General features: G+C 37.8%; 1 protein-coding gene across 6 annotated transcripts in view; it reads right to left on the reverse strand.

The window, feature by feature from the left end:
- Nucleotides 1-12,218, reverse strand: part of ATAD2B (ATPase family AAA domain containing 2B) — a 74,894-nt gene that overhangs the window by 29,370 nt on the left and 33,306 nt on the right. For 5 of the 6 annotated variants that reach the window (XM_050972491.1, XM_030235836.2, XM_030235834.2 and 2 more), the window contains exons 16-21: nt 8,168-8,479; nt 4,358-4,490; nt 2,271-2,457; nt 1,416-1,601; nt 625-760; nt 117-313 (exon numbers count right to left, since the gene is read on the reverse strand). In XM_050972491.1, the coding sequence (XP_050828448.1) occupies nt 117-313; nt 625-760; nt 1,416-1,601; nt 2,271-2,457; nt 4,358-4,490; nt 8,168-8,479 (1,151 nt within the window). The remainder of the gene's footprint in view (nt 1-116; nt 314-624; nt 761-1,415; nt 1,602-2,270; nt 2,458-4,357; nt 4,491-8,167; nt 8,480-12,218) is intronic. The other variant, XM_030235835.2, reaches the window with a different exon arrangement.

Here is a 12,218-nt window from a genome sequence, read left to right on the forward strand (position 1 = left end):
ACAGATCACAGAGCAAACATCTATTTTTCTAATTAATTTAACCATTAGGTTTTTAAAATTTGCATTCTTTTTCTAGTATTTTCAACTTCATTGTTTGCACATTACTGAAACAAGACCTCTTCAATATCCACCGGTTTGCTGAAGATGTTAAAGCGTTTGTCTGTGGCCAGCCTCTTGGTGACATCCCTGAGAAACAGGCGCAGCTCCCGCAGGGTGTTCTCCTCCTGGTCCTCCATCCGCTGCTTCTCCGCCTCCGACAGCTCCCGGGCAGGACACGGCAGGGCAAGAGGAAGAACTTCCAGGGCACGAAGAGCTGGGGAAAAGAACAAGAAATCAGACCATGGAAACATTAACAGTACAGTGGCTCTTTGCATGATGCCACTCCAAATTTCAGTATGTGTATTCAACATGCATCGTGGATCTGTCACTGCATCCTTGACCCCACAGCTCTCCTTCTTCAACAACTGTTAACTGGAGCTATGAAATTTATTCTGGGCACTGATTAATGCTGTCACATGGAAATTAAACTAACTGTTAATTACCCATACCTTTTTAAAAAGGAAAGTAACACAAAATAAAACATTAGGATCATATTATTATTGGTTTTACTGTAACTTAGTTTACCAGCCTGTTTCCTTCTTGGTGGGGGCATTGCTGCCTCATCAAGGATTAAGCCTTTGAAAAATTGCAATCTGTCTTCTTCACTTGGTCTTTGAATATAAAAAACCTCTTCATACTGGATTCTGAAAATACACTTCAGCTAAAAAAAGAAAAAAAAAAGGCCATAAGAAAAATGAGCCCCCACTGAAAAAAGACATGAACAATGACCATATTATAATACTAGTAACAAACTTTTCAAAATCAGCCACAGGACAGGAGATGGTAAACTCTACCTAAAGCTGTGCTCAAAGCAAAGGCAAAATAAACACTTGTAATTCTCACTGAATTTTCTATAGTAATGAAACTTGCAGTATCCCATGATCCTAACAATGGCCAACACTGCAGTAATAGGAGAGTAAAAAGGGAAGAGAAAAAAAAAATCACAGAAAATGTTAAGGAGAAAAACCAGGAATCCTCCCCCTATCCTGAGCCTCAGAAAATGTAAAGCTCAAGGTCAGGCCTTTAGAATAAATCTGCATTTAATTATAATGGAGTCATTTGTCAAAAAGAACAATTGGCATAACGAACAATTTTGTCTTCTCAGCAGAGTGCCATGGAGCTTATGAAAATCAGTAATACAGACATACATCCCTCAATAAGGAAAATTACTAACATTCAATAATTGTAACATTTTCTGTTTGGCATATTTTAAATTAAGTTAGAAAGCCACTACAAAACAAAATTATTTTACATTATTAAAACATTCAGAAGAGCACAGAACCCCCTAACAATGGCTCCTTCCATGATAAACTTACCTCTTCAGGCAAATCACTAAACATGGACTCAGAGGTAGACAGTAGAAATATAGGTGAGAAAGATGGTATATCTTGCAGCAAAGTTAGGAAAGTAGCTCTCACAGTTTCACTGACAGCTTCCCACCAATCACCAATATGAGGCATGTAAACTATACTTGGTACTGTTCTTCGAGCTTCACGAAAGATCTAATTAAAAGAAACAGTTGTATTTCAACTAAGGAACTAATTGTTACCATCAGTTGTGAGTAACAAAGTTCTTGCACATTAGAGAATGATTCATGTTTGTGGTATTTTATAGACAGATGTTCAAGCAGAATAGAATTATCCAAAGACTTTCTAAACAAGTGTTTGTGACTCTTAGCTACAGCATTCAATTATTTTATGTCAATGTGCCAGGGAGACTACATAGCAACTACTTGAATTTAAAAATATATATGTTTTAAAAACTTGCTATGACTGAACAATAAAGATAAAAATTAAACTGTTTTGCAATTCATGCAATATTCACCAAAAGCTAACTGGAAATGTTAAACACTTGAAACTAAGCAAATGAACCTAGAACCACAGCACACCAATCCATACACAAGTGAATAAAATGAGTATCAGGCACTGAATACCCAGTTTAAACTTACTTAGCACTAGGTATGTGATGAGGGGGCAGATTACAAATGTAATTACATTCACTAGTCACTAAAGAGATTTCCATCACCCTCTAGAGACCTCTTTACTTTAAACAGGAAAATAGAAGAAGCATATGAAAACCTGGACTTTAAGTTACATTCCAGCTGGCTGCCTTTATATTGATACAACCAGAACTACATAATTGGCTCATTACAAGGGAATCCAAAAGCTCACCTGTGCACATGACTCTTCAGGTGTTTTGGCACTGACTGAATAAAGGGCTGGCAGGTCCAGCCTGTGTACGGAGAATTTTTCCAGGGTGTGCAATAGTGCTGGAGCAAGGTGCGAAGTCTGACCTGAACCTCTTTCCCCGGAGAGCAGTAATCTGGGTCTGTAAGAGGTTGGCTGGTGATAAGCTGACCTGCCACAGAACAGTAACAGCCAATTAACATAGCAATGTTATCAATAAATGGATATACAGGAGATATTTTAGAATCCATAAGACTTTCAGTAAAGGGTAACAGCTTCCTACAACAGCCTAAAAAGATCAACTAACCCAACTACTCCTGAATACTGCTTCAGGTGCCAGTAACTCAAGATTTCTCTTATCTTTGGTTTCAAAACCATTTAATTCAAACTCATCTGTGGGAAACTATGCATATATTAAATTCATTACAATTTTCATTATAATCAGTTTATTTAAAACTAATTCCTTGGTCATATAAAAAGACTTATTGAACATCCAGTAAAGACAGCAATTTAATCATTCCAGTTCAGTCCTAACTACTAACATATCTCTTCAGTAACTTCAGGAATCCCAGGTCAATTCTTTTATCCCTTAAGTGCTGGCCAAGGTTTTCAAGAACCAATGAACATTTCAATAGTTTCCTTATTTAAGAAAAAGGACCTGAAGTAGGGTTGAATAACATCACTAATGTATTTTAGCCTATTCATACACTTCTAGTCAGTAGACTTCTGGACAGAAGGAAGACTTCAAAGAAAAACTGCAAAGGTAAACTTATTTTGGGTTTTTTTGTGGTTGAGAAGAAACTCTAAGCCCATATAAGGGGTTTTGGGATTTTGTGTTTGTTTCTTTCTCTTGGGTGTTTTTGCCCAATTTTATGAACAAATGATACATGAAGAAAAATGCATGAAGTTTTTCCATTAGAAGTCTTTTCTATTTATAGAAAACTGATTATAAAACCAGGAAGTTTTTAATTAATTTGCATTTTCTCTCATTAAGGAATTTCTATCTGCCCATCAGTGAACTCGGGCAGTGGAACAAGACCTGCTGGTATTACTTCATGTTAAACATTTTGAGACAGCAATGAACACTGCTGACCTTTGGCTTTCAGTTCTGGTGGTGGTGGTTACACATGCAGCTAACAATCAGAAATGCTCAGAAAACAGATTGAGAGAGGCTTACATACTTTGCAAAAATAAACACAGTCTTGAAATTCTTTTATTTAAAGACACACACATCCTCAAAAATATATACTGTTGTTTTGGGTTTGGCTTCCCCCTTCTGAACCTTATAACAAAAGGTTGACATTAGAATACTTAACTATGTCCCTCCAACTTTTTGAACTTTAATGCTTCACAAATTCTGTTCTGCCTTTGCCATTTAGTACAAAAATTTTAGCAGTTTTCCACAAGATGGCTCTACTAAACAGTGCCACTAATGAAGAGTTTTTCTAAGTTCATTTTCTTTATTCAGCAAACTCCCTGCAGAAACTACCACACAAAGTAGTCTAAAACTATTCTAAATGCAAAACCAAGAAATGTTAATTATTGCTAATTACTGTAGTAAGTCAAATTTATACAGGAAACACTCATCCAAATTTCACACATTTTTTCTAAATTCCTGTTTTCCTGAAACTTTCCATGAAAAAGAATGAAAAAAGCACATTAGAAATGCTCAATACAATCATTATACATGATGCTTCCAAATAGCTGCACACACAGAAGCTCAACCATACTTTGAACCAAGAAAAAGCCCACAACCCCTCCAAAATATTCCTACATACATCACTTCTCAGTTCTTAATCTTTCAAATCCAAGTAGTCTGTTAAAATTGAAAATTGCTGTTAGCATCTTTATTCCTAATCTACATATTGAAAAAGATTTCTGATTCCAGTATGTAGGATGTGGCCTTTCCCAAGAACACCCCCACATCTAAAACTCCTGGCTGTGCACATACATGTTTCCATTACAAAACACCACTGCCACCCCAAAGCAAAAGAACAACTTTTTTAGCTCTCCTGATGTAAGAATCTCCTGGGTTTATCTATCTAATTATATGCATTTAGAGAAACACTCACATTGTAAAATGAAGGTAGGGTTTATGTATAGCAGCTGATGACTGTTTCTTTGGTGATCCTGAGTGACAGCTCGTCTCAAAAATTGATGAAGCATTCTCATCTTCACTATCATCTAATATTAGACTTGGTACATCTGTTCCAAGAGATGTATTAATTAGAACTTTATCACTTCTAAGTACAAGTACAACAAACAAGACAAGATATTACAATTTTCTTTGTGTCAATTATAATAAATCCTCAAATGTAGAAGAAATTAGTTAAAACTGTCTAAGTATCAGCCTTCAGAATAATAAGTACTTATTACTTCAAAAACCAAAACAAATTAAATACTGTAGAAGTCTAATCATAATTACAATTTTTTTAAACAATCAAGCTAAACAACTTCTCAAATACAAAAAAGTTGAACTTGTTATAAAATGCTTCCTTAGGGTTTATTTCACAGCTAGAGGTTTTTTCAAGGATGAAGCTATAAAACTGGTAATTCCTCAAACTACACAGAATTTTGTAATTATTTACTTGTTCCAAGTGTCTAAATTCTCATAGGTACACTTCTTCTAAAATTATTCTCAGCATGACTACCTAGACAATGTATGTTTATGAAGAATTGCTTTCCACCTTCTGATATTCTGCTGAAGAGTATCAAATTACATTTTATCAAAATCAGTTCAATGCATTCCATGTTCATATACTTTACCTTTACCTATTTTAATTCCTTTGCTAATATATTAGCACAATGAATTGAAGCACTTTCTATTCAGACCTTGAAAAACAAAAACTGCAAAGACTCATATTCACAAGACACACTGCAGAGACAAGAAACCTCAAAAATACCAATATTGCACTAAAACAAAACAACCAGGTAACAGCTGAAAATCAGGTACATTAGTCCCCAGAGCTGCAATGGGATTAAAAATTACTTGGTGGGATTTGGTAATAGGCAAGAACTGCTGCAAGACCTTATTTGCCCCAGGAAAGGAGCTGAGCTGCTTTTGCCCTATGCCATGGCACTAGTTCTCATCTCCACAGGGAAGGAAGTCTGCAGTGATGGGATGAAAATGGCCACTCAGCCACTCAGCTGTACAGCAGGAGCACTGCAGAGGCCAGCTCTGCTGAGCAAGAAAATGCTCTACAATGGATGGGCAGCATTCCTGAGAGCAGCCCAGAGTCACTGTAGCACATTGCTGCCCAGGACAAGCATGGGACATCCCAACCGCAGCTCAAGTTGGCCACAGCCACTTAAGAAAAGGGACTGCTGTGAAACGAAAAGTGTGAAATACAGAGAGATCCAAGTATTATTCTCAAATACCAAACCACTGCATGACTCGTTGGATTTACATGAGGCAATGGCACAGGTCCTGCCACACTGATCAGACAACAACCATGGGACAAAGGAGTCGCCTTCAAGGCAGTGTTAAGTGTCAAATGGAGGTGCCATCTAAGCCACAGGAAAAACTGTCCCAGGGTTCCAGGAAAAATTGTTAAGAGACAACAAAGGTTCCCTTAGCTGGCTGTGTGATGTAAGAAACCAAATTCAGAGTAGGCTGGGCAGGAACAGTATTCTGCTGGCATGGGATGAGGATGTGCCACATCCTTGTCAAACTGTGATGCAGTCACACACCTGACAATCACGCCTCGGGAGAAAAGATGAAAAAGGCTTGCAGACCCCAAGTAGAGGCCAAAAGCTAATCCAGAGCAAGAAAACATGGCACAGAAGCTGCTGGATATTTAGCTAAAGCTAAGGATGGAGACGTCCAAATCAACTGGACATAGGCCTTCTATCTCTGGGCTCACTAAAACAGTCCCTAAAACACACAGAATTTCCAGAATACCAGATGCAGGCACAGTCCTATGCTCATGCTGGACACAGCTTTCTCTCCCTAAAATACATCATTATTTTAAAAGGCAGCCTATCTTTTAATCCCAAGCATCAATTTTCTGTGACATTCTTTGCTCGAGCATCTGACTCACTGAATTACAAGAAAGAGGAATTTTTAGTGAAATGCAGAAAACCTGATGTGCAGATTGTAAGCATAGCTGTAAGCATGTTCTATATACTTGACTTGGAATTCAAGAACATTTGAAGCTCTATTGTATAATCTACATTGATGTATAATCATTGTACCTGAAAGTGGATTTTTCTGGTTTTAACAAAGATTAAAGCTTGTTATTCCATATTTTCTTGGATTTAAGGGGGTAAGAAAAAATGAAAAGAAATGTTAAAAGAAAACTCAGTTCATGCATCTTCAAAATCAATTATCTACAAATATTTAAAAGTACCCATAGCAGCAAATTATCTAGTAAAACTACTATTTAAATCAACTTAAGCTTCCAAACTCAATTTGTTAGCAGTAATGAGCAATAATAAATAGGAATGTAAAAATTATAACCTAAGAAAATATTCTGAACTTAAACCAATTCTTCAACAAGAATGACAACCTCTAAATTGGATGCTACTAACAGGTTAGCAGTATACAGAGACTTAAGCATCATAAATAACTTTCAGCTGAGGAAGCCCAATAGGATCTAACTGCAGCTGCAAGCCAGCTCATTTCCTTCTACCCACCACCACGTGGTCCCAGGGCCCATCTCTGGCCAACTCCAACACTTGTTAAAACCTCCAGATAACCCACAGTCAGCAGAAAACACATAAATACATCATTTTTGGATGAGTTTTCTGGCTAAAATGGTTTAACAAAGGACCTGAGGTACTCAAGCAAGTGGAAATGTGGAGCAAAAATACACAGCTGGACTGCAGAACTGCAGCAGCCGGCACAAGGATCAGCTTAAGCTGCCTGGGCTGCAGGCTGAAAGCATGCCCTGGAACAGGAACAAGAGGAAAGTCATGGCTGTCACAGATGCGCTTTATGACTGGGCTGTTTTCAAGTCAATCACACACAACCCCAAGTACTGTTTACAGAGCTGGGGGGTGAGAATGATCCCAAATAAGAACAGTAGACTACATGAGAATAAACAGATCGCAAACCCAAGGTATCTTGTTCAACATTTAACTTCCAAGAAATGACCATGGTAACTATTAAAGTATGTCTCAAGAGAAGACCTGGGTAGAAAAACCCCAGAACCTATTGACTCATTGCCAGTCAGTTAGTCAGTCAGTCACAGTCCTTCTTATTCCCTGCCTCCTTGGTGAACCTACACTGCTCCCACTGCAGCAGTTTCTGGCTTTCACTGACCCCTTAGGGAGTTGATTTTACTCACTAATTCAGCAAAAAAAGCCAACTTGACAAAACAGCAAATAGTTCTCTACTTGCTAAGCTGACAGAATCAGCTTGGAGGATCAGGAGCGGTCCAGGCCAGTTCAAGGACATGGAAGACTCAGGACTTTCTTCTAGAATCAGCACATGACCATTACATAGGCTCATGTACTAAACACCTGCTGAGCTGTGAGCCCCCCAAAGCTTCTGCACCACCAGCAAGCAAAGGACTTGGGATAGCTAACCATTCTTGAGGACAGGAGTGCCAAGTTCAGGTCCTGTTACACTCAGCCACATTGTCTCACTTTTTTTCTTTGTTCTGACCTTTAATTATGCCTATCATTTCTTATATTTAAATTGCAAATTACTTCTGAGTTCTTTTTATGGATGGCCCTCACACCTACAGGACCTTGCTCTGGTCAGGTCATTAGATTCTACAACAACTTGGAATCAGCAAAAATAATTATGCAACATCCAAGCAAATAAACTTACATCCCAACAACACTGAAGGAAATAGACACCAGACTTAAGGCTGGGTGGAGAAGCTGAAATCCTTGCAAATTGAAACAGCATTTGCAAAAGAACCCAACCCACATACCTTCACTTTTGTCACCCTGGCTGAATTCAGCGTGGGGGAACACTTTGTGCAAGACCTCGAGGAGCTTGCTGAAGGTGCGCTCCAGGAGCGGCCGGATGACGGGGGACAGCGCGTGGCCCGAGGAGGTGACGGCGCGCTGGGAGGCCGGCACGATGTTCTGCATGGCGTGGTAGAAATCCTGCGCGCTCAGAACCACCGAGGACACGTCCAGCTGCAGCTTCTGGCTGCTCATGTAGATCTGGGGGTAGCGGCGTCTCAGGGCAATCAAGGCAGCCTCAGTGCAAAGTGCTTTTATGTCAGCTCCACAGTACCCTGGTGCACACAGAAACACAAACACCTTCCATGAAACTGCACTGCTGTGCCACACCTGCATCAAACATGCATCTAGCTAAAAACAAATCAGGAATATTTAATTGTCAAGGTCCACAAAGCATCTGCCAAAAGGTACCAGGTCATAATCTCATGACAGTGTTGTGTATCAAGAAATTAGACATGTTTATAGATAAACTAAGAAATTAATTCCACATGGAAGTTGAAATTACCTCCATTTTCACTATATCATTTGGTATACAGTGTATTTCCAGTCCTGGGTTATAGGTTTGTTATTGCTCTTTCTTTTCCCTTAATATTGTCCAACATATGTGTGCAATTTTAACAGGTTAGTTCCTCTCCTCCTTTTTTCCTTTAATACCTCCACATGAATATAATCTTTAATAGCAAAGTAATTTTGTTACATTGAACACCACCAACTTTAAACTTTTACAGTCTGAGAAAATGAGCAGTATAAAGAAAAATGTTTCATGAGTAGAATAGGGAAGAGATAGAATCTCTTGTTTAAAAAAGCATTACTCTGAATTCTTGGAAAAATGTTAACTTCTGCTATGAAGAGAAATGTTTCAGACTTTTAAGAGTTTCATAACTTTACTAATATAACCAAAGGTAGAAATTAAAATGCATTAAAATTTTAATTTAGCCTATCTTCATAAGTATCTACAGGTGTCTACCTATAATTGCTTAATCATCATTAGTGAAAAACATAGATCTGATAATTATGAAATACAGAGAGACTTAATAGCTCTGAGTCTTTTGCAGCACTAATGGTTTGGGGATTTTCCCCAGAGCTAGAAATTAGATTTCAAGTTTTTTCATCTCTCTCAGCAAGACACATTAATATGCTTCTGTATTTTGAGGCACCATAGCTCCATCTTTCAAAAACTGTAGAATAGTATTCCAATGAGAAAAGTCATTTAGAGAATTAGAGTCACTATAGGAAAGTGTGTTGCACTGCGGTACTGCCATATAAGTTCATGGGTTTGTAATGAAGTGTTTATAGAAAGTAATTAATCAATTCTTTAGTTAAAACTATTCTCATTCAACTGTTTTACCAGACTTCCTCCTCCTCATGAAGTCTTACATTACTTGCATTTTTTCTACTCTATTTTTGCATTAAAACCAAGGAGGGCAGGTTTAGATGGGACATTAGGAAGAAATTCTTTACTACAAGGCACTTGAACTGGCTGTCCAAAGAGGCTGGGGGTGTCCCATCCTTGGAAGTGTAAGTCCAGGCTGGATGCAGCTCTGAGTGACCTGGAATAGTGGAAGGTGTCACTGTCCATGGCAGGGGACTGGAATGAGATGAGCTTTAAGGTCCCTCCCAAGCCAAAACATTATGTGATTCTGTGATTGGTCTTTTGGCAGCACCAGGTTGCCAAACTGAGGCCTGCCTTGCTTCCCTCTCTTTAGCCTCTGATGTCCTGACACATCTATTTTTACAAGATCCATAGAGCAATAAGAAACAAAGGTGATTCCATACACAGTGTTTAAAAATGAAAAAGGAAGCAATTATTATGGAGGACTGTAGACACTTTCCAATCCCCATCTTTCAGATATATTAATCTGGGGGATAACAATAAAAGATACATACTTTTCCACTATAAAGGTGATTTTAACTGGATGAGACTTCAAAATGCACCTTTCTTATATAGATTTGAAAATAATTTAAAAAACAAATAAAAAAAACCCAGATGGACAACCACCATAAATATTGGATAATTCCTGCAATTTTTAAACCAAGCTTTACAATTTTATAAAAAGGTCAGTAGCTGCTATTGTATAAATTTGGTGAGTCCACACCATGACTGTTACCTAAAACATATGTAGCAAGTCACATTCCCAAGTTACCTTGAAATAAATACACAATACATTTGAAATATGTTCAGATATATCCATTATATTAATCAATAGACAACTAATTGTTTTCAGCACTGAAGTTATGATATTTAGGATTTTCTGACTTTCATTTAACATGAAATCAAAACTATACAGGCACATTCCAACCACATGAAACTATTAGACAGTAGCTACTGGTGCATGAGAGAAACCAAACCAGGGTTCTAAATTCTGCATTGCTCTTTAGGTATCAGGAACCAAGTTCCCATTTAAATTGGTCCACTTCTCATCCAAAAACCACACTAAACAAAATATGAGTGAGGGGAGCACTAAAACAAAGTTTAAATCAAAGATGTGCTGAAGATAGGCAGCACCCTGAATGCCTGTCACCGTAGAAGCTAGTTTAGTATCTTTGTGAAAAGATTCAGCAGCTCAGGAGCCAGATCCTTCCCAACTTTTCTATTAACAAATGCTGTAACATCACTTTCTAATAGTCATTTTAATCACCGCTTGTACATCTCCAAAGAATTGCAAAATTAGGAAATAATAGCCTGTAGCCTATTTTTAAAATTAAATTCTCAGGTGATCAGATACACAATTAGTCTCCATTTCTCAGGAGCAATTACATTTGAAGACTAATAATTGGTGTCTCTTTTTGAGGGACTCTCTTGTGCATACTGTACATCCATTTCAGTGACAAGAAAACTGCAAAAATCCTGTACCTTGAGAAATACTAAAGAGCTTTTTATTGCTAAGAAGCAAATGCACACTGATTAAGCAGAAGAAAAACAGAAGTGAAGTATTGTCAAAACAAAATAAAATGTATCATGCCAACAGTAAATAACCTGATGCAGATTTTACCCAAACTGACGCGGTAATATAAACTCAGGGTTCAGTGCATTTGCTTCCATTTTTGAAGCATCTCAGGAAAAATGTTCAATTTGCCAAGCAAAAGGCACTGGCACACCTCAACTTGGAACAAAATGAGGATTCCTGTCAAGTAGCCCATTTTCTTCTACCCAGCACCATCAAACTCTGCTGAACATTTCTGAAGAACAACTTTTAAAGAGCAGGACAGCAAAAAAGTGTATTCCCATGCAGGTTTCCAAAGAATGCACTTTTTGATCACCAAAATTTCCAGCCACCTCTACTGTGCAGAAATTGTGCCCTCTTTAAAATTTCTTCTACCTAAAACCCACAATAAAGTGCTACTAAACAGGGTGAAGCATTTAGGTGAACAACTTTGACCACTTCTTCCACTTTATGTTGTGCAACTCTCTACAAAACTCTCAAAACGACTGCAGGGAAAGAGAGTTAGCAAACAACCCAGCATGACGACAGAGATGAAAAATAACTACAAGGTTTATTTTAAAGAATTGTAAAGAACAGGAATGCTAATGCCAAAATCTCTCCCACCATCATTACCTGAGTATTGGAAAGAAAAATTTAAATGGCATCATTTTGCCACAAAACACTCCTGCAATAATAAGCATAGAATATTTTTAACAAGCATCTTCAGCATAATAATTTGCTTCTTTTTAATTCTATTTAATAACATTATTTAAATAACTCTTTCTACATTGTAAAAAGAGTCATCTGCAAAATGCCAGATGGAGGAATTCACACATTTTCAGTTGCTAGTATGTTTTGTTTCCTGCAAGACTGAGTTTATAGGTAAGTTTCTCTAGCTACAGAAAGTTACCATTCCAAACAAGGGAATAAGCACCAGAGATAAGATGGGATTTATAAAGTTAAGAGTATCTGGGACCCATCTCCAGTAAAGAGAAAAAACACAGTAATTGTGTGTGTTTACTGAAAGTACTAACAGGACAGAAGTGTGTGGTCTTCTGAGCAATGCTGGGCTGTCCCCAAGGTGCTTCAC

Source organism: Serinus canaria, chromosome 3 (assembly GCF_022539315.1).
Source record: "Serinus canaria isolate serCan28SL12 chromosome 3, serCan2020, whole genome shotgun sequence".
Taxonomy (NCBI): domain Eukaryota; kingdom Metazoa; phylum Chordata; class Aves; order Passeriformes; family Fringillidae; genus Serinus; species Serinus canaria.